Below are 25,081 nucleotides of genomic sequence, written 5' to 3'. Positions count from 1 at the left end.
GCCAGGATGTCATACTCCTTTAGATTTTCATTGAGTACCGTATGAATTTGTTGCATGTTATGGAGGAAGAGAATAGTATTTTCAGACCCATGTGTGTTTGACAACAGTTGATTAACAGCTGATAGTCATATAGGGGACACTACCAAAATTAACGAATAACACAGAATTGCACGTTAGATGACATTCTCTGTATTGGTAAGCCTGGTATGTTAATTGTTTTTCTTACTGCATACATTCTTACTAAACCGTACGTTCTAATTAGTATGTAGTACAATTAGTACACAGTATGTAGTTTTAGTAAGTAGTAGGCAAGACAGATTCTGGACACGGCCTGTCTATTGGATAAAAAATAACTAAAACATATAATTGCTTAGGTAATACCAGATGGAATGGGTCTGTAACATGGAGAATGTACTCTCTCTGTCCCACTCTCCAGGAGCACTGGCGTGGAATGGAGAACAGCTGTCTTCAGGCAGCAGGGACCGTGTGATCCTCCAGAGGGACGTCCGCACCCCTCCGTCCGCTGAGAGGAGGCTCCAGGGCCACAGGCAGGAGGTGTGTGGCCTCAAGTGGTCCCCCGACCACCAACACCTGGCCTCAGGGGGCAACGACAACAAGGTGAGCAGGACCACTTCAGGGTCATATTCACATCACTGGCTCCTGTTCAGTAGGGAGAAACTTAGTGAGACAGCGGGGAGGTACTACATGATTTTCTCCAATAATACAACACAGATGTTTGTTTTCAAACAGTTTCAGACAATCTCTCAACACTGTGAATCTACCCCCCCACTCCCCTTTGCATTCAGTTCATCTAGACTTGTCGCAACATTTACAATACTGAACGGGATCCGTAACTCTACTTCAAAACATTTTAACAACATTTGTGATTCTGAACACACCCTCCCTTATCCTCAGCTGCTGGTGTGGAACAGCTCCAGCCTGCTCCCGATGCAGCAGTACAGTGACCACCTGGCTGCAGTGAAGGCCATCGCCTGGTCACCCCACCAGCATGGGCTGCTGGTGTCTGGAGGAGGAACGGCCGACCGCTGTCTACGCTTCTGGAACACCTTGACAGGCCAGCCCCTGCAGAGCACTGACACAGGCTCCCAGGTCTGCAACCTGGCCTGGTCGAAGCACGCCAATGAGCTGGTGAGGCACTACTTACTTAATACCTGCTCCCGAAGCATCAGCTTTCCTGCGTATCCGGTCCTAAGTTATTTTCTTTCATCACAGAGTAGAATTATGTAGTCAAATGTCGCACATCACTTTTCATGGAACACTAGGCTGAAATAAATATTTTAATAGTGAAGTAAGGATTGCACACTCAATTGCTCCAACAAATACTTGTATTAGTTGACAGTGTTTTGATCGTAAAGGATATTAGTCAGGTCGGTGTTCATAAGTAGTGAATGGGTGTACACCCTATCATGTGTTTCAGGTGAGCACCCATGGCTACTCTCAGAACCAGATCCTGGTGTGGAAGTACCCGTCTCTGAACCAGGTGGCCAAGCTGACGGGACACTCCTATAGAGTTCTCTACCTGGTGAGACTGGTGGAGGGGAGTAGTTGGGTGTCTGTAATGTTGAATAACACAGCAAATCATCATCACCACCACCAATTTGCCGCCTTCCTCAGTATGACATATGTAGAAAGTAGAGTTGCAAAATTCCTGGGACTTTCATTAAATTCCCTGGTTTTCCTGAAATCCTGGTTGGATGATTCTCAGAATAAGCAGGAAATCTGGAACCCTCCAACCAGGATATCTGTAAAACCAGGGAATTTTTTGACAGTTCCTAGAATTTTGCAACCCTAGTAGAAAGTACAACCTCAAACTCGATATTCAACTCTTTCTGTTCCCTCTCCTCAAGGCTGTGTCACCAGACGGAGAGGCCATTGTGACGGGGGCAGGAGACGAGACTCTGCGTTTCTGGAATGTTTTCAGTAAGACACGCTGCACCAAGGTTAGTGAACAAAACCCATCTTGTCATTGTTCTTTTTCATTTGGCCAGTCACAGGTTTGCTGCTTGATTATGTCAAATAAAGAACTTCCTTGTTGTTGTGTTCTTCCTTCAGGAGTCCAAGTCAGTGTTGAATCTCTTTACCAGGATACGATAGTGAAATGGGAGGAGGACTAAAGTAGAGGGGATTGGGGAGACATCACCTTGAACCCCTCATAAACCCCCCTTTACCACTCCACTGTAACTCAGTGCACCACAGCACCAACCATCACTACGAACAAACTCCTCACTTATCAATTCCACCTTTTTTACAGAGGACAGCTCCAACCACCACCAGCCTGCGAGCAGCTGTCCCACTAAAGTGATGTCATTGATTAAAAACGAACACAGCCTTCGAGTGAGGGGGTGGTTGTCTCTGTACAATGTCTGTCTTATATTTCTGTTGTGGATGTCCTGAGATGTTTTAGAATTATCATTAGGGCCAGCAGTTATTATTTTTTTATCTGACCATGTGACCTGACCAGGGCCTGGAGTTTCTACTGGTCAGGTCACATGTTCAGGAAAAAAGTATTGTCTTTAGACATATACCTCCACTAATATAATATCTAAAATAGTTGAATATATCAAGTCCTCTCATCACGGTGTATCGTTTCTCAGCCTTTCCTACATAACAGAGAGAGGCCTGGGGGACTTTCTATATTTTGATAATATGTATCTGAACTACCATTGAATCCAACAGAATGTCATGATAATAAATGAGTACACCAATAGTCAGCCTGCCCGAGCAGCTGCAGAGACTCAGATCTGTTTATTATTCTTTCTAAACATCCCTACAACTTTCTTAAAACATCCTTATAACACAATCTTAACATGATCATGACATGCTTATAACATGATCATAACTCAGATCCCACTAAATACCTGGGTGAAAATTGTCTTTAAAAAATATATATTGGATAGTATCACCCTTCAAAACCGTTGTTGGTTTGTATCACGCACATCACCCACCATGACCCAATGTTGTCACTGCTCTCTTTGGGCCGGATTAGAGTTTTCTTCCCTCTGTTCTGCCTACGCCATAGAGTCCAGAGCAGGATATAACTTGATCAGACAAACAACTGTTAATAACTTTTCTGAAGAAACCATGATGCCTTTCTTCACATGGCCATAACAATAATAACATCCCATGTCATTAACACAGGGACAGTTTTACCTTGGAACTTCAACCCCCCACAGAATTCACACTACTGCAGCCATGTGAGTGCACCGCCAGCATAAAGTTGATACAATTCACACAAAGTCCTTGTCGGGGGACTCCAATCCTCTGTGTTTCCCTGAACAGGTCTTGGGTCAGACAAGGCGAGTACTGCAGCCACACTAGTAATCTGCTGAGTAGCCAGTAGTGCCCTGCATACCTCGACACAACAGCGAGAACTCCTTCACGATCTCCTTAACACGCCGCTTGTTTGTCTGTTCCCTGGGAAAAATAGGGTGAATGAGATAGATTTGTCTGAATAGATCAGAAAAGGGTTCAAACAGGTACATAGCTGTTTGCACATCTTGGAGGACTGCTACATAATGATACTGTTCCAGAGACAAATTCATCTGTCACGGTGAGATCGGAAGGTCAGAGCAGTGTGACTATAAAGAACCTGGAACGCCAAATGAGTGTATGAATGGATGTGTAGGCTACCTGAGGAGTTGCTGGCTGAAGGTGTCCTTCTGCTCCATGGAGACCTGGGCAGAGGGGAACCCTGGGACACGTAGTCCTTCCTTCAACCACTGGGCCAGCAGCACAGGGCAATGTCTGTTCAGACAGAAAAGCACCTCAGAGAAGTGCTCTGTCAGACAGCAGAGAGACTGACTTCCAACAATCTGGTGATGACACAGAGGGAGAGAAAGTTGTAACAAGAAGCCCAAGGGTGAGCACTGACTGAAACATAATTATACCCATTCATTGGCCACTATTGTGCTTAGAGCAGTGGTTCCCAACCTATTTCAGTTACTGTACTACCAACTGAATTTGACTGCCCGGTGTACCCCCTCATTTTACCGGTAAGCCTATGGTCTCATGAGTCTTCTCAAGTACCCCTTGTGGATAGTCCAAGTACAGGAATCCCTGGTTGGGAACCACTGGTCTGGAGGACTGAGTCACTGACTGCAGTCTTGTCCTACTCGTGAGGGTATTTCTTTCCCACACACTAACAGAGATACCAGTTGGTTACCTCCAGGACGGTGTGGACGAGAAGCTTCCCGTCCCTCTGTAGCACTTGACCAATAGGAGGGATGTCTCCACAATGACAGACCAACTCCATCTGACGGGGAGGTACGGAGGAAGGATGTATGGAACAGCCACATTATGACAGGAGGGGTGCAGAATAAACAGGAGTTATGCAGGGATGCAAAGTAGTCACTTTTTGGGGATATCCGCCTTTTTTAATCAAAAATAGGTGACCTACGTGCTTTGTATAAATCTGAGAACAGTTTGGGAGGGGGCTTTGGATCACTACTGGTTGTAGGACGAGGCTCAACCAATCGTTCACATAACAGAATGCAGCACGCGACTGAAGAGAGAAAATACAACCAATGTGCTAGTTACATCATCAGCCTGCGCTCTGGAAAGACAGCGGGAGAGTGGAAATTATGGAGGTACCTGTACCTCCATATGAAAGGCAGTTTGCTCGTCTGCTGAATGATAACGAAGAGGTAGGTGAGAAGCCTGATCACGGAAACGGGGTGAGAAGGTGATGAAGCTATTTCATGAGCTATAACCGAAAAACTACTGCCATTTGGAAAGTGTGGTGGAACAAGTATTGTTAGCATTAAGTATCTTGCTAGCTGGATTGAATTCTCCGTTAGCTAGCCAGAGAAATTTTGAGCAACATTAGCCAACTTAACTGATAAAATAATTGAGTTTATGGTGTGAAATTAGCTGGCTAATAGTCAGACAGCTAACGTTACAACATCAGATGAGCTAACATTAATAACCTAACCAATTCGCTGTAGTATTAAATGGTATACGACTCCTTGGTGTTCTTCAAGTTATAACGCGTTAGTTGCTTACTGGACCCTGGCAATCTGTGTGAAATGTTAACTGGCTAATGAACTATATGTGAACTGATGTTTTCCCTCTAAAGTATGTGGTTCATTTTCCGAATGAGAGAATTAGGTGAATAACAAAAAATAAAAAAAATTAACATTTATTTAACTAGGCAACTTTTTCAGTCAGTGGATTAAAGGGGTATGCCAGGTGTACACTGCCTGAAAGAGATCAATTATGCCAACAAAGGGTTAGCATGCTCTGCTGGCACATTGTAGAACAGATGTCCACAGGCAGAAAGTGTACAATGTGTAGCCCAAAGATATTGCTTTTGTTGTGTTGAACTTGACAGTAATACGTGGGGGGGGGGGGGTTTACTCAGTGAACGTTATTTTTGCACACATGTAGCCTTGTGCACTTGATCGATGTCTATAGTGGCCACTATAATAGAGCAAAAATAGAATGCCTGTTTGTCTCATTCTATTTCTACTATAAGGTGTTTTTTTCCCAAGTGCAATATTTATGTGTGTGGTCACAAACATTCTATTATAAAGGCTGTCATGGCTAACTGCAATATTAGTGTATTGTTTTTTTCTCAAGACTTGAGTGTCATTTGCAGTAAAGTCTAGGCAACAAATAACATTGGATTTCTTTCTTTAAATTTTTTTGCTCTGAGTTAGGTTCACATTAACCACTTTTTATTTTACACACAGAGACTGGTCATGTAGATCATATTCTTTGTTGTTTAATTAGTTAAAACCTGCATTTCTCCCTAGCAGGGATTTTTTTCATGTTTCAGTGAAAAAAAAGTGTAACCTTTTTGGGCCCTCAGCAGTGTGCACCCCTGGTTATGACTTCCAGTCATGAGTTAGTACAAGAGGTAAAGTTACTTGTGAAGTGATTGGTAATGTGTCATCATCACACCTACTTAACTTACAAAGAACATACAGGCTGACTTCGTTGTAGGCGTCTCCGGGAACTTGAGTGACAGGACCCCTGAAAAAGAGTTGGTGCAGAACCAGTTGTATACACCTGCCACATTACAGTGCACTTGGAAATACAGTGTGGGTTACATGGCAAAGTCTCTCACCGCAGTAGAATAGAGCCTTTACATCTTGATGGTCAGACAGGTAGAGGTCAGGCTTCCTTTTGAGGGCCTATGGAGTCAACAACACACACATAAGCCCCCTTTTTACCTGGTTGTAACATGCGTCCTTTGTCCTGATCTTGTCCACATTCTGATTGTGTCCACATTATTTGACAGGTGTAGATGATTGAAATATGCATGGTGATCTGATTGTGATCATATACACCTGTCAAAAACGTGGGTTCAATTGGAATGTGGACTAGATCAGGACAAAGGACACATGTTAGAGCCAGGTATAAATTATGCTAAAGATACACACACATAGGTACACAAATATTTATCCAGAATGTAATCTCTGAGACAGAGAAGCGGACTATAAAAATAAGACAGACCTGGGCATGGAGTTGCATGAATGACTCAACAATATCAGGATGTTCCCTTGGGCCTGAAAAATTGATGGAATAGAGAACACACAAAAAGATGTCAAATAGGAAATACATTTGAAGTCAGAATATTACATACACCTTAGCAAAATACATACATTTTTTTTTTTTTTACAATTACTGACATTTAAACTTAGTAAGAATTCCCTGTCTTAGGTCAATTAGGATCGCCACTTTATTTTAAGAATGTGAAATGTCAGAATAATAGTAGAGATAATTATTTAATTCAGCTTTTATTTCTTTCAGGTAGGTCAGAAGTTTACATACACTCAATTAGTATTTGGCAGCATTGCTTTTAAATTGCTTAACTTTGGTCAAACGTTTCGAGTAGCCTTCCACAAGCTTCCCACAATAAGTTGAGTGAATTTTGGCCCATTCCTCCTGACAGAGCTGGTGTAACTGAGTTAGATTTGTAGGCCTCCTTGCTCGCACACGCTGGGATTGAGGTCAGGGTTTTGTGATGGCCACTCCAATGCCTTGACTTTGTTGTCCTTAAGCCATTTTGCCACAACTTTGGAAGTATGCTTGGGGTCATTGTCCATTTGGAAGACCCATTTGCAACCAAGCTTTAACTTCCTGACTGATGTCTTGAGATGTTGCTTCAATATATCCACATAATTTTCCACCTCATGATGCCATCTATTTTGTGAAGTGCACCAGTCCATCCTACAGCAAAGCACCCCCACAACATGATGCTGCCATGGCCGTGCTTCATGGTTGGGATGGTTTTCTTCGGCTTGCAAGCCTCCCCCCTTTTCCTCCAAACATAACGAGGGTCTTTATGGCCAAACAGTTCTATTTTTGTTTCATCAGACCAGAGGACATTTCTCCAAAAAGTACAATATTTGTCCCCATGTGCAGTTGCAAACCGTAGTCTGGCTTTTTTATGGCGGTTTTGGAGCAGTTGCTTCTTCTTTGCTGAGTGGCCTTTCAGGTTATGTTGATATAGGACTCGTTTTACTGTGGATATAGATATTTTTGTACCGGTTTCCTCCAGCATCTTCACAAGGTCCTTTGCTGTTGTTCTGGGATTGATTTGCACTTTTCACACCAAAGTACATTCATCTCTAGGAGACAGAATGCGTCTCCTTCCTAAGCGGTATGTTGGCTGCGTGGTCCCACGGTGTTTATACGTGCGTACTATAGTTTGTACAGATGAACGTGGTACCTTCAGGCGTTTGGAAATTGCTCCCAAGGATGAACCAGACTTGTGGAGGTCTACAATTTTTTTTCTGAGGTCTTGGCTGATTTCTTTTGATTTTCCCATGATGTCAAGCAAAGAGGCACTGAGTTTGAAGGTCGGCCTTGAAATACATCCACAGGTACACCTCTAATTGACTCAAATTATGTCAGTTAACCTATCAGAAGCTTCTAAAGCCATGACATCATTTTCTGGAATTTTCCAAGCTTTTTAAAGGCACAGTCAACTTAGTGTATGTAAACTTCTGATCCACTGGAATTGTGATACAGTGAATTATAAGTAAAATAATCTGTCTGTAAACAATTGTTGGAAAAATGACTTGTGTCATGCACAAAGTAGATGTCCTAACCAACTTGCCAAAACTATAGTTTGTTAACAAGAAATGTGTGGAGTGGTTGAAAAACTAGTTTTAATGACTCCAACCTAAGTGTATGTAAACTTTCGACTTCAACTGTACTTGGAAGATGATGTGAGAATCAAATCTCAATTTACTTTCTCTTACCTTGCTGGAAGATAGAGAGGGTGGTGGATGTGACCAGCTCAATAAGGGCCTGGATGGGGCTGAAATGATCTTTCTCACCTGCAAATATGTGGACCATCTAGAATGAAAGAGATCCAGTAATTCATAGAAATCATTGTGGGCACATTTAAAAAGTGTAAGGCAAGCTATCAGTGACTATATCCATTCAGCTATTGTTTTAAATGGGGTCTTTTCAATGAAATGTAGTAAATTATTCTGAGTTGAAATGTGGAGCATTGAATCTGATTTGGATGGTTGGTCTGTTTCGGCCCACCTGGCGTGTGAGGTCGAGAGCAGAGGCTTGTGGGAAGGCGCTGTAGATCTGTCCCAGCATCTCACTGAGCTGTTGTACCATGGGAGCAAAGTCATTGAGGAGGGTCTTTACGGACCTCTCAAACACCCCACACACTGCCTACGGAAGAAGACATGCTGTGAGAGAGTGGGAATCTAGCCTGTAATCCAATCTGAATATCACTTAGTTTCACTAGTGCTTCAGAAGTTAAACAATCGTGAAATGGAGCAATATTCACTTCGGATTCCAGGCTAATGAAGAACAGTATGACTATGTACAGTACATATTCAGATAGACATACAGACCCATTTAAATGTTTCAACATTCTCATGTACATATAGAATATATTACTTACCTCCACCACTTCTGAGTCACTGAGCCACTTGCTGAGGATGGTCTGGATCAATGTGAAGACCTGCTGTAAGACCACCACCACCTGACAGACAAAGTAAACAGGATGACAGTAGTTATGGGTTGTGAGAGAGGTTCTGAGACAGAGAGGGCGAAAGAGAGAGTCAGGGAATGAGAGAAGGTGGGAGAGTGTAGAAAGATAGAGAGAAGGCAAAATAAATTGAGGAAGACAGAGTTGGGAGGAGACTCACTGGGTTGGGCCTGGCCTGAGCTGGGGTGGTGCCCTCTGACCCCTCGTCCTGCCTGCTGATGTCCAGCGTAGTGAACAGACTGGACAGCATACCCAGGATGTGGATGATAGACAGCTTGGCAGTGGGGCTGGGCTACACAAAGGGAGAGGGATATGGTTAGATCCAGAAAAACTGAATACAGAGATACATTGGGAGCAAAGGTTACAGTAAGAGTGGGTGGGAGGATAAAACAGGCAGGAAAGAGACACACAGTATGGAACCTATTTACATGGTATTTTACTGTATTGTAAGTCTGTGCTCAACACATCTATCTTTTAGGTGGTTGCATAGACCAAGTGCACTGTATACGCATAATTTCCTTGTTCTTACCTCCTGGTGTGCCAGGGTGTCTAGCCTCTGGATGTGGGGGGTGAGGAGGGTGGTCAGGCTGCCCAGGATCTCCTCCATTGGCAAGGCAGAGAGTAGGAAGCCCAGGCCCTGCATCAGCCACATGCACTGGCTGCTCTGTGCACACACATGGATTCACAAATATAGTTTTAAATTCCATCCCTATATTTACAGAAAATAAACAATCTGCAGCAACAGTCTAAAACGTGATCATTTTTTTCAAAGACCAAGAATTTATACTGACCTTGTGGATATCTTTGACCAGAACGTCCTGTGAAAGGAAGAGAATGCTTTACGTGAGTGTAAAAAAAGAACCAAAGCAACATTGAATGACAGCACAGTTACCACGCACCATATTTTGAGCTACAGTACACTGCATCTATCACCACATGCTTTGTGAATCTTATTGTCACAAAGACCTGTGACACGGTCATGATGTCATGGATGTAAGGGGCGAGGTCGTGACGACACTCTCTGCAAATTCTCTTCAGAGTGGACACGCTGGACACGGACAGCTCAGCCTTCACCAAGCCCTGGAGCACCATTGGTAATACATTGCCTAACATCATCGGATGGTCCGCCAGCCACTCCGCTAGAGAACCTAGACAGCGAGAGAAAGGGGGTGGGATATAAAGGAAAGAGACAGATAGATAAAGGGAGAAAGACAGGAAAGGAGATTGTAGGGAAAAGAGGGCCAGAACAAACAGAAAGGTAGCAAAGAAAACTATAATACAACTGGATTAAGATGTTGGCTAGCACCTATAGTGTACATGACGGTGTCAGCTAGCTGAATGTTGCTTATACTGATCCGTGGGATCAGACCGATGAGGCCTGGGATGACATCAGAGTAGTTGACGTCTATGGTCTCTGCTATAGCCTGGAAGCCAAAGAGAAGGGCCTCAGTGTCCTGGAAAAATACAAAAGAAAAATAGAAAACATGTCCCAGAAAGAGGAAGCTAGAGAGTGAGATTTGTATTTATTATGGATCCTCATTAGCTGCTGCCAAAGCAGAAGCTACTCTTCCTGGGGTCCAGCAAAATTAAGGCAATACATACATTACAATACATTCACAACACACTGTGCGCCCTCAGGCCCCTACTACACCACTACCACATATCTACAGTACTAAATCCATGGGTATGTATAGTGCACGTATGTTATTGTGTGTGTGTATGCATGTGTCTGTGCCAATATTTGTATTGCTTCACAGTCCCAGATGTTCCATAAGGTGTTTTTTTATCTGTATTTTAAATCTAATTTTACTTTTACTGCTTGCGTCAGTTACTTGATGTGGACTAGAGTTCCATGTAGTCATGGCTCTATGTAAACTCAGCAAAAATAGAAACGTCTCTGTCTTTCAAAGATACTTCGTAAAAATCCAAATAACTTCACAGATCTTCATTGTAAAGGCTTTAAACACTGTTTCCCATGCTTGTTCAATGGACCATAAACAATTAATGAACATGCACCTGTGGAACGGGCGTTAACTTCTTGGTGACGGGGCAGTATTGAGTAGCTTGGATGAATAAGGTGCCCAGAGTAAACTGCCTGCTACTCAGCCATAAAAAGCTAGAATATGGGGCCTCCCGGGTGGCGCAGTGGTTAAGGGCGCTGTACTGCAGCGCCAGCTGTGCCACCAGAGACCCTGGGTTCGAGCCCAGGCTCTGTCGTAACCGGCCGCGACTGGGATGTCCGTGGGGCGACGCACAATTGGCCTAGTGTTGTCCGGGTTAGGGAGGGCTTGGCCGGTAGGGATATCCGGTTGGAACATTATTGAAGATTTATGTTAAAAACATACTGACAAGTTGCGGTTTTGTCTCACCAGGGTTGATGGTGTTTATCGTTGAAGGAATGAGCGTTACACCGAGGCCTGTACTCTGGAGCAGGATTGATTTGGAGGTGGAGGGCTCGTCATGGTCTGGGGCAGTGTGTCACAGCATCGTCGAACTGAGCTTGTTGTCATTGCCGGCAATCTCAACGCTGTGCATTACAGGGAAGACATCCTCCTCCATCATGTGGTACCCTTCCTGCAGGCTCATCCTTACATGAACCTCCAGCATGACAATGTCACCAGCCATACTGCTCGTTCTGTACATGATTTCCTGCAAGACAGGAATGTCAGTGTTCTGCCATGGCCAGCAAAGAGCCCGGATCTCAATCCCATTGAGCACGTCTGGGACCTGTTGGATCGGTGAGGGCTAGGGCCATTCCCCCCAGAAATGTCAGGGAACTTGCAGGTGCCTTCGTGGAAGAGTGGGGTAACATCTCACATCAAGAACTGGCAAATCTGGTGCAGTCCATGAGGAGGAGATGCACTGCAGTACTTAATGCAGCTGGTGGCCACACCGGATACTGACTGTTATTTTTGATTTTGACACCCTTTTGTTCAGGGACACATTATTCCATGTATGTTAGTCACATGTCTGTGGAACTTGTTCAGTTTATGTTTCAGTTGTTGAGTCTTGTTATGGTCATACAAATATTTACGTTAAACCTGTTGAGTGTAGAGGGCAGTATTTTGATGTTTGGATGAAATATGTACCCAAATTAAACAGATTAGGATAGAAAACACTCTAAAGTTTCCAAAACTGTCAGAATATTGTCTGTGAGTATAACAGAACTGATATTGCAGGCGAAAACCTGAGAAAAATCCAACCCGGAAGTGCTGTTTTTCCTGAAAGCTCTCTGTTCCATTGCCTGCCGTCGCTCCATTTAAAGGGTTATCAACCAGATTCATTTTCCTATGGCTACCCCATGGTGTGAACAGTCTTTAGACATAGTTTCAGGCTTTTATTTGGAAAAATGAGCGAGAAAGATCACATTGCGTCAGTGGATGGCTGGGTGCCAGCAGCGTTTTGCGTGCGCAACAGCTTGGAGAAGACATTTCTCTCTCTCTCCTATTGAAGAAGCTACAGTCCCGGTTGATATATAATCAATGATATATTGTAAAAACAACCTGAGGATTGATTATAGAAAAAGTTTTACGTGTTTTACGAACTTTACGGATACTATTTGGAATTTTCGTCTGCGATGTCGTGACCGCTCTAGCCTGTAGATTTCTGAACATAACGCGCCAACCAAATGGAGGTATTTTGGATATAAAATCATCTTTATGGAACAAAAGGAACATTTATTGTGTAACTGAGAGTCTCGTGAGTGCAAACATCCGAAGATCATTAAAAGTAAGCAATTTAATTTATTGTTTTTCTGACTTTCGTGACCAATCTACTTGGCTGCTAGCTGTTTGTAATATTTTGTCTACTGAGAGAGATGGCCTTACATAAACGCCTGGTATGCTTTCGCCAAAAAGCTTTATTGACATCTGACATGCCAGGTGGATTAACAACAAGCTAAGCTGTGTTTTGCTATATTGCACTTGTGATTTCATGAAAATTAAATATTTGTAGTAATTTAATTTGAATTTGGCGCTCTGCAATTCAGCGGATGTTGACGAAAATGATCCCGCTAACGGGATGGGTGCATCAAGAAGTTAAGTTTGCTGTTTGCTCTAAATAAACGCAGTTGACAGTGAGAGGACGTTTCTATTTTTGCTGGGTTTATTACTATGTGCCTCCCATTGTCTGTTCTGGACTTGGGGACTGTGAAGAGACCTCTTGTGGAATGTTTTGTGGGGTATGTATGGGTGTCCGAGCTGTGTGCCAGTAGTTTAGACAGACAGCTCGGTGTATTGAACATGCATCTCATAAATAAAAGTAGTGATAAAGTCAATCTCTCCTCCACTTTCAGACAGAAGAGATTGACATGCATATTATTAATAGTAGCTCTCATCCAGCTCTCATCCATAGTGTACATCCACGGGGCAGCACTGAGCCAATTGCAATTTTCCTAAGTACTTTTTTGTGGCACCTGACCACACGACTGAACAGTAGTCAAGGTGCGACAAAACTAGGGCCTGTAGGACCTGCCTTGTTGATAGTGTTGTTAAGAAGGCAGAGCAACACTTTATTATAGACAGACTTCTCCTCATCTTAGCTTGTACTGCATGAATATGGTTTGACCATTTACAATCTAGGGTTACTCCAAGCAGTTTAGTCATCTCAACTTGCTCAATTTCCACATGATCTATTACAAGATTTAGTTTAGGTTTAGGGTTTTGTGAGTGTTTTGTTCCAAATACAATGCTTTTAGTTTTAAAAATATTTAGGGCTAACTTATTCCTTGCCACCCACTCTGAAACTAACTGCAGCTCTTTGTTGAGTGTTGCAGTAATTGTAGTCGCTGTAGTAGCTGACGTGTATAGTGTTGAGTCATCCGCATACATAGACACTCTGGCTTTACTCAAAGTCAGTGGCATGTTGTTAGTAAAAATTGAAAAAGCAAGAGGCCTAAACCGCTACCCTGGGGAATTCCTGATTCTAACTGGATTATATTCGTGAGGCTTCCATTAAAGAACACCTGTGTTCTGCTAGACAAGTAACTCTTTATCCACATTATAGCAGAGGGTGTAAAGCCATAACACATACATTTTTCCAGCAGCAGACCATGATCGATAATGTCAAAAGCTGCACTGAAGTCTAACAAGACAGCCGCCACAATAATTTTATCATCAATTTCTCTCAGCCAATCAGCCGTCATTTGTGTAAGTGCTGTGCTCGTTGAGTGTCATTCCCTATAAGTATGCTGAAATTCTGTTATCCATTTGTTTACTGTGAAATAGCATTTTATCTGGTCAAACACAATTCTTTCCAGAAGTTTACTAAGGGTTGGTAACAGGCTGATTGGTCGGCTATTTGAGCCAGTAAAGGGGGCTTTACTATTCTTGGGTAGCGGAATGACTTTAGCTTCCCTCCAGGCCTGAGGGTACACGCTCTCTAGTAGTCTTAAATTGAAGATGTGTCAAATAGGAGTGGCAATATCTTCTGCTATTATCCTCAGTCATTTTCCATCCAGATTGTCAGACCCCGGTGGCTTGTCATTGTTGATAGACAACAATAATTTTTTCACTGCTTCCACACTGACTTCACAGATTTCAAAAGTACAATTCTTGTCTTTCATAATTTGGTCTGATATACTTGGATGTGTAGTGTCAAGGTTTGTTGCTGGCATGTCATCCCTAAGTTTGCTTATCTTGCCAATGAAAAAGTTAATAAAGTAGTTTGTAATATCAGTGGGCTTTGTGATGAATGAGCCATCTGATTCAATGAGTGAAGGAGCCGAGTTGGCTTTAGGAGCCGAGTTGGCCCCAAAGCTATTTACTATCATTCTTTATATAATTTATATTTGTTTCATAGTGTAGTTTCTTTTTATTTAGTTTAGTCACATGATTTCTTAATTTGCAGTACGTTTGCCAATCAGTTGGGCATTGCCATCAATTCCTCCAAGGGGATTTTTTACAGTCTTTTACAGTAATTTTCTTAGTGGGTGCGTGCTTATTAGTAACTGGAATAAGTCGTTTCATAAATGTGTCAAGTGCAGCGTCTGGTTGCTCCTCATTACACACCACAGACCAGCAAATACATCATCAACATATGAATCACTACAAAACTTTGTGTATGACCTCTTATATATTAGGCCCAGACTTTGGAACTTTGGTTTTCCTAGATATGGTTCTTATATTGTGATCACTGCATACTATGGATCTGGATACTGCTTTAAAGCAAATATCTGTAGCATTAGTAAATATGTGATCAATACATGATGATTTGATGATTTAATTCCTGTGCTGTTTGTAACTACCCTGCTAGGTTGACTGACAACCTGATCCAGGTTGCAGGCACTGGTTACAGTTTGAAGTTTTTTCCTGAGATGGTAGCTTGATGAGATAGAGTCACACAGGAAGAAACATGACAAAATAGCTTTGGGACGTATACATTCACTACCGTTCAAATGTTTGGGGTCACTTAGAAATGTCCTTGTTTTTGTCTATTAAAATAACATCAAATTGATCAGAAATACAGTGTAGACATTGTTAATGTTGTAAATGACTATTGTAGCTGGAAACTGCTGATTTTTTATGGAATATCTACTTATGTGTACAGAGGCCCATTATCAGCAAACATCACTCCTGTGTTCCAATGGCACGTTGTGTTAGCTAATCCAAGTTTATCATTTTAAAAGACTAATTGATCATTAGAAAACCCTCAGTCTCAACGTCAACAGTGAAGAGGCGACTCCGGGATGCTGGCCTTCTAGGTAGAGTTCCTGTCCAGTGTCCAGTGTTCTTTCGCCCATATTAATCTTTTCTTTTATTGGCCAGTCTGAGATATGGCGTTTTCTTTGCAACTCTGCCTAGAAGGCCAGCATTCCGCAGTCACCTCTTCACTGTTGACGTTGAGACTGGTGTTTTGCGGGTACTATTTAATGAAACTGCCAGTTGAGGACTTGTGAGGCGTCTGTTTCTCAAACTAGACACTCTAATGTACTTGTCCTCTTGCTCAGTTGTGCACCGGGGCCTCCCACTCCTCTTTCTATTCTGGTTAGAGACAGTTTGCTCTGTTCTGTGAAGGGAGTAGTGCACAGCGTTGTACGAGATCTTCAGTTTCTTGGCAATTCCTCGCATGGAATAGCCTTCATTTTTCAGAACAAGAATAGAAGAATACTGACGAGTTACAGAAGAAAGTTATTTGTTTCTGGCCATTTTGAGCCTGTAATCAAACCCACAAATGCTGATGCTCCAGATACTCAACTAGTCTAAAGAAGGCCAGTTTTATTGCTTCTTTAATCAGAACAACAGTTTTCAGCTGTCCTAACATAATTGCAAAAGGGTTTTCTAATGATCAATTAGCCTTTTCAAATTATAAACTTGGATTAGCTAACACAACATGCCATTGGAACACAGGAGTGATGGTTGCTGATAATGGGCCTCTGTACGTCTATGTATATATTCTATTCAAAATCAGCCGTTTCCAGCTACAATAGTCATTTACAACATTAACAATGTCTACACTGAATTTCTGATAAATTTGATGTTATTTTAATGGATATTTTTTGTTGCTTTTCTTTCTAAAACAAGGACATTTCTAAGTGACCCCAAACCTTTGAACGGTAGTGTATGTCTTTGTATGTGTGACCCGTTGTATGATCACTGTATTTATGTAAATTGGTGTTTGAACTGACCTGCCATGCTGTCGGTCTCTCCGTGTCCATCAGCAGTCGGCCCAGTCTATCATAGAGGTTACTGAGAAGCTCCGCCCCCAGGATCTCGTACACATACATCAGAGTGTCTGATATGTCGACTCTACCACACAAAACACACATGCAGTATAATCACAATGTTCCCTGGGCACTCTGCTCTATTCAAAATGAAATACTTTGGTAAAAACATTCAACAGATCTGTCGACTAGAAACTAGTGTTAGATAAAGCATAACATACATCGTACAACAAAATCTTGGGTCAAATAATGTAAAATCTCAAGTGAAAATCAAAGAGCTTCTCCAAGGACTACAACTCCCATCCCTTCTGTAGAAGTAGACTTCCTGTTTACCTGTAGATCCTGAACTGCTCCTTGTCATCTGAGGACCAGGAAGTATAGTCCTGCTCTGAGGGGAAGTGGGCCTTGTGGAGCAGAACGTCCACCAGCTGGAAGTAGACTGGTCTGTAGACCTGCAGGTAAACTACCTGCTTGTCCTCCTCAAATGACAGGATGTCATCCTGGAACCACAGGAAGTATACATCAGAAAGTGACCATGCTACAATGTACAGATGAGGTACTTCCTCTCCAGCACTGTAGGTTTTACCACTAACCCTAACCCAAACCCTTCACCAATACCTGCAGTGTACCAAAAGGTGAAGGAGCTGGTGGTCTTGTTTACTGGATAGTGTCCAGGATTAGGGTGTAGGGGTTAGGGTGTAGGGTACATACCTGCAGAGTGTACCAGAAGGTGAGTGTGAGGGAGCTGGTGGTCTCGTTGACTGGGTAGTGCCCAGGGATGCCAGTACAGAACAGGATCATTTTGACTAGGGCTAGGTATCCCTGCCAGTGTTCCACCTGTTCCAGAAGAGTCCTGTTCCACAAAGTCACACCCAGGGAGATGAGGTGAAACAGGTCCATAATGAGCCAAGAAAACTGGTTATCACTTAATACTAACACCACAGATGGTTCATAGATGTTCAACTAAGTATCAGCAAACTTTAGTTAGATAGTTAGCAAACTAACTATCTAGTAACATAGCCCAAGCCCTAACCTAAAGGTATGTGTACCTGGAGTGTGTTTCCCCCAGAGCGACAGCGATGCGACAGATACCATGGGAGGTCTCCATGTCTCCGTCCCTCGCTGCGGCTTTCAGCTGGTCATGGAGACCCAGCACCAGGGGCATCAAGTTCACCAGAGCATCAGTGTATCTGAACACATGCACACACACACACACACACACACACACAAATGTATGCTGAGTCAATACAATGCGTCTCAACACAACTCATTATCAAAGTGCTCTATGTGTGTGTGTGTGTGTGTGTGTGTGTTTGTCTGCCTGTCTGTCAATGTGTGTGTGTCTATCTCACCTCTGGCAGTCAGGTTGGGATATAGAGCTGACAATGGTCTCCACGGCAGTGTCAAACAGCTCTGGGTCTGACAGAGCAGCAAAACAGTCCTGCAGCAGCCCCTCGCTCTCCCCATGCAGAGGAACATCCAGTCCCACCCAGCTAGACAAGCACCGTAGGGCCCGCTCCTTCACCTGGCTGTTGCCCTCCTGTCTCTGGAGCAGCTGGCGCAGCAGGGGACATACCGCCGTCCACTCCCCAGCCAGGGCCTCTCTCAGCTGGGCACGACGGGCCTGGGGCAGCCGGCAGCTCTGGAATTCTTCTGGCAGCACGGTGAGGAGCTCCAGCAGGGCCAGGCAGTGTGCGTGGGCGTTCACTTCCTCCTCTGCCCCACCTCCTCCACCAACCCCAGCCCCACCCTGACTTCCGCCCTGATCCCCAGCCTTTTCTGGCTGGTAGACCCTGACCATGTCAGCCACAGCCTGGGGCCAACCCTGGGGCATGGTGTGGAGGGCCAGGGAGGCCAGGGCCACACACAGCCTGGTCAGCACCATCTTTGGCCCAGAGGAGAAGTGGGAGATGTGGGAAAGGAGCTGCATCCTCAGTGTCTGGTGTTGGTCTGTGGGGAGGTCGGCCCAGTGACAGGAGATCTTGGTGTGAAGGGTGCTGGCGCCAAAGAACTGGATCTCAGGAAGCTGTTTTGACAATGGTGTAATAGTAAAACAAGAATACAGCGTTCTACAGGGTTATTATGAGTGTCGTCATGGAGTGAAATACAAGCAGGAAAGGAATGATTACTACACAACAGAGTCTGTAGAAAGTACAGGGGAGTTTGTAGGATGGGGCTGTGGAGCGGACCTTGTCTGGGCTGAGCAGAGGCCAGCAGAACTGCCAGGCCTGACGGGAGGTCTGGGCCTGAGTCAGCCACTTCTGGGCCACATTCTTATGCTCCATGTCCGGGTCATAGTACAGTTGCTGGAGGGCCTAGAGGAGGGAGGAGAGGACATTTCCAATTCAATTAATTTAATTTACAATAGGGAGAGAAATTAAAAAGTGACCGGAGTCCTTATCATACAATGTGTCCTTGAAGGCATGACTGCCACTGATAAGGAATGTAAGAGGGGAGCCTCAAAAGCACACAGGATGGCCAACTCTGCATGAGTGAGTGCTGTTGCTAATGGCAACTAATCCCAAGCACATGGTGGTGGTTATAATTAGCACAGTATGTGTGTAACTGATATCATATTACAACAGCCCCCTTCCCTCTATGTCCCATTGAACTAGTTTACTCCATATGAATTGCCCATTGTGAAATATTAATTCAAAAGCTATTCTGTAGCCTATTTGTTAAAGGTCAAAATTCCATTGTAATTAGTCTGCATTTTTTCAACTGTCAACCAATAGGCCTACATCTGTGTAGCCTATTTGGGAAATAATATGGAGGCCTAATAAATATCATTGTCACAACGCATAAAACCACAATGCTGATGAGATATTTAGAAAGACTTGACTGAGATGAACAAACTGCTTTCAGACTTAATGAGAGCTGTCATTGTTGGTAGCCTACTGCATAAAACGAACCACTTCTCTGTCGCGCACTGAATGAGTTGGACAACTTACTTTTTCGACGTTTTCCACCGTTAATTCTAAGGACACGAAGTCGGGGCTCTGCACGGAGCTGTCAGGGGGCTCCATCCCGTAGATGACAAGCTTTATAATGGGAACACTTCTTTTAATGTCCGCTCTTAGATTTTTGCGCTTGCTGCCTGCGATCCTGGGCTTTAATAAGTCTCCCACTATCAGACAGTGCTGTTGATGAACAGAGGCGGCCCCTGGCAGAAGGCCAGCCTGCTACTTGTTAAAAGTTAGTTGTCGTTAACGGATTCAGCATTCATTGTCCTTTTGTGACTGACACCTGTGCTGACCGTAGTGCTGACCACAAACCAGAGGTCTAGCAACGTATGACAGGAGCATATTGAAACACTGACCTCTGTTGGCAGATTAGGCTAATTCTGGAAATGTTTAAGAGGGAAATGTTGGTCTTTATAGTTTTCTCATAAGCATAAGAACATAGCGAATATTTAAAACAGATCCATAACTCTACCTGTGTAGGGCTTATCAGTATTTCTGATAAAGGAATGCCTAGAAATGCTTGTTTTAATCAGGGAGCAATGAGGAGCGCACGAAGCATGCAGTGACAGCTGGTTGAGGTGCAGCGTACCCCCCTTTAATGGGAAGGGCGGTCGCGGGCTAGCAATGGAAGTGAGCCCGTGACAGTGACACATTCATAACACACTGTGGGCCTTTAACATCGACAGACATCGTCCTGACGGAGCTGGGAAGAGACTCACTTTGTGTGTTGCGCTGTGCGTTAGTCCAACATTGCGCACCGCGCGTCATACAGGCATTTCAACCCCACCCCTTCTTTCATATCCTCTAATGCCAGACCCTTCTGTATTTTTAGCAATGCTGTTCTCTGTCAGATAACCAACCGAAAGAGCAGCAAATAATACGCTCTAGCAAATAAGAGAACGGACGTTAAAAGCCGTTGAACGTTTTATCATCGTATCCACGAAAGCGGCACATGAAATGAACATTGAAATGCATCTAGTGGTTTGTGCTTTGGTGATCCTTACCAGATCATCGCAGACAAAGGGTAGGTGTCGGTGTGTGTGCTGTGTTTAGAATAGACAGCCCGCTGAGAATATATATTTTGTGCTTGTCATTCAGTTTACTTAATCATCACAAAATATTCTGAAGATAGTTATTCTGATATTCTGATGACAATTTGTATAATGTAGGCTAAACGTAAATGTAATGTTACCAATTTAATTTGGCAGTGTTTATCGACTGGTCATACACTAGGGCTACCTGTCAGTGCGGGTTATTATGAGGTTATTATAGGTAAGGATATTTTTATTGACATAAGAGGCCAATAGGAACATTCTTTGAATTTCTCAACATATTTTGCCTGATCTTTTGCTTGATATCAGGGTTGGGGTTCAATTCTATTCTAATTTTATTACTTCTCCCTGTAAATTTAATTAAATTCAAATTCCAGGACAGTCTTTGAATTCAGAGATAATTCAATTCCAATATTAGGTAAATTCCATTAATTCCATTCCTAATTCAATATTATGAACAAAACAATTCCACAAATTTGAATTCAATTCCCTCAGGGTTTGAGGCTGATCATTTCACTGTTCAGACAGCCTCGCTATAATGGAAATATAGAAATTCAAGTTTAAATTATTTAAAACAAATCCTGTAGTCAAATTTGTTATACTAAGTGGATTAATTCCATTAACTGGGAAATGTACAAATATTGAATTCCAATTCAATTCCAAAGATTAAATGTGTTTACAATTAAAATTCAATTTCAATTCATTAGTGAATTCAATAATATAATTGGAATTTCAAATTAAATTGGAATTTAACCTAACCCTGCTTGATATACTTAATCAGTTATTCTTGTGAGTATTGCATTCTTATTTAAATACATACTCGTTCAGTACTATAGTCTCATATTCCAGTAAGCCTATGAAAACATGTTTTTGTATAGCCTATTGCATTTGGATTGTTTGCCAACTGCTCTTATTATGAATATTTCATAACATAAGTATATCATATGACATGATCAACAGCAGATCAATTAGTATTGCTGATAAGAATGGAAGATGAAATGATGTACCCCCTCTCAGCAATAGCCACGGATGCCTAATTATATAACACCACAGTGCTACAGGCCACTGACACATTAACTATTCAACACTCAATACTCTTAAACAATGAACAATTCAATGGCATTTGAACATACACTAGAAATATATGAAAATGCCAACAATCATGACCAGAGCCCTGAGTTCTTCCTGCTCAGGTTAAGTGGAAAGGAAAAATAATCAATAAATATGTATTTCCCAGTCATGCTTTTGTACTGTCTACCAGTATCAGTAATTCATCTATTCACAACAACATGGAGAACCAGGACATTATATGTATACAGCGACATCATCATTATTTTCTTGTAGGCCAGAGTACTGCTTTGCCCCCTGTCTTCATCCCAGTTAGCCTCCAGCGTGAGGACGTGTCTACTGCATCCCAAGCCCTCCCAATTATCAATGAAGATGGGGATCCGGGGCCAGAGCCAGGTCCTGCCAATCAGACCTCACCAGACCAAGCGGATAGAGCCCCAACCAAACCAGCTGTTACCAACAGCGACAAGCTGCACCAATCAGATTCTGTTACAGATGCTGGTGACAGCGATGACATGGCTGTGACCAATCAGATGACCAAGTCTCCAGCTGCACACACAGTAAACACTGTTACCACCACCCAAGACAATGCCACTCTCGCAGGTACTGTAACCCAAAGGATATTTCACTTCTATCAGCGTCATTAAGCCTGTCTATATTCCCCATGGTTACCCTGAGGTAGTCCTGTCTATGTAATACTATAGTAATTATATTACTCTGTGACTTTCTCTCAGCCACCACTCAGCTGGTAGCTTGTTTATATAGTGTTCAGTCTGAACATAGACAGCCGCATTCTGCAAAAGCTGCTTGTTTGCAAACACAGAAGCTTGCCTCAGGCTCCACCCACCATCAAACAGCTTACCAGGGGAATAGAAAGGCTCCATCTTTCCCTTCTATCATGGTATGCCCTGGGCCTGGCTACCTGTGTGCCTTGGCAACAGGGAGTAGAGGGGTGTTGAGCGGTATAGAGGGGGATGTGGCAACCTGATGTAGGAGGTATCGTTTTAACAAATATAACTATCTCTGTCAATGCTGAGCGAGTCTGCTGTGTCTGATGCCTCTTCTGCCTGACAAACACACAATATGACATAATACCATCCAGATTTCAATATATCTGTCTCTCTCATTCTCCTCCTTTTGCTTTCAAATAACAAGAGTATAACCTCATTTAGGAGAAGCAGTAATGATGGTAAATGAAAAAAAGACTCATTGCAGAACCCTTATCTGTTACTTCCATTGAGATACTGTATATACAGTGTGTAATACTGTCTGTATGTAATACTGTTGTAATTATATTTCTATGTGATTATCACTCAGCCGTTCCAGATGGCTCCTCCTCCTCATCCCCTGTGAAGAGCACCTCCCCTGCAGGACTGCCCTCCATCCTAGGGGACACTACTAGCCACCCCTCCAACCTAGGGGACACTACTAGCCACCCATCCACCCTAGGGGGCACTACCCACCCTGGTTTCGCTGGAGGCCACCTCACCACCTCTACTCCTCCTGCCTTAGATACCAACCTACTTCCATCCCATGTTTTAATACCGATCCAGTCCTCTGTCCAACCCAGCACCCTTGCCCTGATCCCTTCCCCAACCCAACCCCTCACCATGGAGCACCCCCAGACCTCTGCCCCAGTCCACATCCCTGTCAGCCCACCTCAACAGGAGGTTCCATCGGAGCTCAATGTTGGAGATGAGGGTAAGGTGATAATATACCAATTAATCAATCAAATTGTTCACTCATTATCCAGTTAACAAATTACACAACTAATTAGACAATCAATAAATAAATCAGTTAACATGTTGTTCCAGACAAAGGGCCACATCTCCACTCTCCTCTGGACCCTGTGCTGGCTGGCCTGGTCTCTGTCTTCATTGTCACCACAGCCGTAGTCTCTGTCATCCTCTTCCTCAAGTTCCGCCAACGAACCGACCACCCGGACTTCCACCGGCTGCAGGATCTACCTATGGTGACCATACTATACTTATCATGTTAGATTCAGGTCTTCTGTGGCATGACATTTTGTTCATGTGAGATATATGATTTCAATTAATTTGAAGTGATATAGTGTTTGGCAGCATTATGACTCTCTTGTTTTGTCTTCCTGTCCAGGATGACTTGATGGAAGACACGCCACTTTCCAGATACACTTACACTTACTGATGATGGAAACTTTTCATCAACAACAGTCAACTTTTCTTCTAGCACAACTACAAAGCAGACACCCAATGGGCTGCCATTTTGGATCCTGGCAAAGCTTTTGACTGGACTCAACTGCCAGTGCCCATGTTGACTCCCTATGATTCCCCCTTCTGAGCAGTTTCCAATTTGATTGTGTTCTGTTAACAATGAGAGGGCTTTAAATACCCAATGAGGAGTTTCAAAACTAGGCCAACATCAGAGGTTTCAACATTAAGCCAACATCAGAGGTTCCGTTTAAACATTAGACCAACACCCTCAATATTCCCTTTGAAACTCTCGGACCACTCATCTCCACAGGGGTCTGTTTTGTTCTTCAGAGACGAGTTCCCTTTGTAATGCACCCCTCCTCCTGATACAGGTCATGCACAGCACAGGCTGCACTTTAATGTGTTATAGAAACAGTCACAGTGCTCTCACAGTCTCCAAAGCCACTAAATGAGTTGGTACTGTATGAAGAAGACACAATGTCACGTTGGATGTTGTTGCCTGAGTCCAGGAGCGAGGGAAAATGGAAAGGGAGTGAAAGATGGTTACTGTAGAGGTACTTGATTTAAATGTTTATCAGTCTCCCATAAACCATGTTATAGAACTATTCTAATCCTTGAACTGACCAAATATGAGTGAAGTGCTCTTTCAAACCAGAATGCCTAGTGGGTTGAAAAACATCCATCCTTGGTCTTACTTGATAGCCAGTAAACATTCTGTAAATGTAACCCAAAACAGTCAGAGAAACAGTCAGCTTCTCTGCATTCGTTGGTTAATTAGATTAGGGGTGTAGAAAGGCAGGGGCGGCTGATCAATTTTTAGCCCAGTGGGCCTGTCTAACTTTTTTTGTTTTGTTTTTTGCGCAAAATATTTACTTGGTATTTAAGAGTGTCTCAGAAAATGATCCTTTAAGTTAATTGGAAATAATAAAATGCAGAAACAGCAGAGTATGTATTAGAACTATGAGATTTTAAGTTACATTTAGATTGAAAATGACCTGAAGAAAATTACTTTTTGTCGTGCACTGCAACAAATCATATTTACAGTGTTTAAGTGTTTTACCTGTAAGTGCCAATAGTGATGTAAGAGGTTGACATACAGATTCAGGGTTAACTGTAAAAAATGAACATTTAAGGACTTTTTTAATAAATAAACCTAAACCCTT

At 43.0% G+C, this 25,081-nt stretch overlaps 3 protein-coding genes and 1 long non-coding RNA gene across 10 annotated transcripts in view; 3 read left to right on the top strand and 1 right to left on the bottom strand.

Annotated features, from left to right (window-relative positions):
- Positions 1-2,759, top strand: part of fzr1b (fizzy and cell division cycle 20 related 1b) — a 6,331-nt gene extending 3,572 nt beyond the window's left edge. The window contains exons 9-13 of the mRNA XM_021613699.3: positions 437-618; positions 916-1,149; positions 1,439-1,543; positions 1,869-1,961; positions 2,074-2,759. Of these exons, the coding sequence (XP_021469374.2) occupies positions 437-618; positions 916-1,149; positions 1,439-1,543; positions 1,869-1,961; positions 2,074-2,115 (656 nt within the window). The 3' untranslated portion in view covers positions 2,116-2,759. The remainder of the gene's footprint in view (positions 1-436; positions 619-915; positions 1,150-1,438; positions 1,544-1,868; positions 1,962-2,073) is intronic.
- On the bottom strand, positions 2,730-20,355 carry LOC110530535 (importin-13). 7 transcript variants are annotated; one of them, XR_016482608.1, is made up of 21 exons: positions 19,595-20,355; positions 18,833-18,958; positions 17,996-18,669; positions 17,693-17,833; positions 17,355-17,496; positions 16,977-17,143; positions 16,608-16,728; positions 10,290-10,437; positions 9,883-10,131; positions 9,775-9,801; positions 9,513-9,647; positions 9,144-9,275; positions 8,897-8,977; positions 8,524-8,661; positions 8,232-8,328; positions 6,478-6,530; positions 6,089-6,155; positions 5,936-5,994; positions 4,184-4,273; positions 3,652-3,833; positions 2,730-3,435 (listed from the first exon to the last, which is right to left on the bottom strand). XR_016482608.1 is itself a non-coding variant. In XM_021613698.3 (21 exons), exons 1-21 carry the CDS (start codon positions 19,667-19,669, stop codon positions 3,336-3,338), a joined length of 2,937 nt encoding a protein of 978 aa, XP_021469373.2. In that variant the 5' UTR covers positions 19,670-20,355; the 3' UTR covers positions 2,730-3,335. The 7 variants fall into 7 exon arrangements, 2 of the variants coding, with proteins under 2 accessions (XP_021469373.2, XP_036842085.1); XR_016482611.1 differs by having other exon boundaries at positions 9,513-9,642; XR_016482610.1 differs by having other exon boundaries at positions 9,513-9,642; positions 9,950-10,131.
- LOC149982116 (uncharacterized) lies at positions 4,238-13,062 on the top strand. The gene is made up of 2 exons (XR_016482615.1): positions 4,238-4,664; positions 11,356-13,062. It is a non-coding gene; the product is annotated as an uncharacterized LOC149982116 (long non-coding RNA).
- On the top strand, positions 20,262-25,081 carry LOC110530538 (uncharacterized). The gene is made up of 5 exons (XM_021613701.3): positions 20,262-20,630; positions 22,003-22,329; positions 23,044-23,427; positions 23,541-23,698; positions 23,842-25,081. The coding sequence occupies exons 1-5, from the start codon at positions 20,564-20,566 to the stop codon at positions 23,890-23,892; spliced, it is 987 nt and encodes a 328-aa protein (XP_021469376.3). The 5' UTR covers positions 20,262-20,563; the 3' UTR covers positions 23,893-25,081.

This window comes from Oncorhynchus mykiss, chromosome 8 (assembly GCF_057628025.1).
Source record: "Oncorhynchus mykiss isolate SJ-2025 chromosome 8, ASM5762802v1, whole genome shotgun sequence".
Taxonomy (NCBI): Eukaryota; Metazoa; Chordata; class Actinopteri; order Salmoniformes; family Salmonidae; genus Oncorhynchus; species Oncorhynchus mykiss.
This window is presented reverse-complemented; position numbering and strand designations above follow the sequence as displayed.

Coding starts and splice junctions, on each gene's coding strand:
- LOC110530535 (XM_021613698.3), bottom strand. CDS start 19,669: ATGGAGCCCCCTGACAGCTCCGTGCAGAGCCCCGACTTCGTGTCCTTA. Junction 18,670..18,832: donor CTCTGCTCAGCCCAGACAAG/GTCCGCTCCACA, acceptor TTGTCAAAACAG/CTTCCTGAGATCCAGTTCTT. Junction 8,329..8,523: donor CTCTCGACCTCACACGCCAG/GTGGGCCGAAAC, acceptor CTTTCATTCTAG/ATGGTCCACATATTTGCAGG.
- LOC110530538 (XM_021613701.3), top strand. CDS start 20,564: ATGAACATTGAAATGCATCTAGTGGTTTGTGCTTTGGTGATCCTTACC. Junction 20,631..22,002: donor CAGATCATCGCAGACAAAGG/GTAGGTGTCGGT, acceptor ATTTTCTTGTAG/GCCAGAGTACTGCTTTGCCC. Junction 23,428..23,540: donor GCTCAATGTTGGAGATGAGG/GTAAGGTGATAA, acceptor ATGTTGTTCCAG/ACAAAGGGCCACATCTCCAC.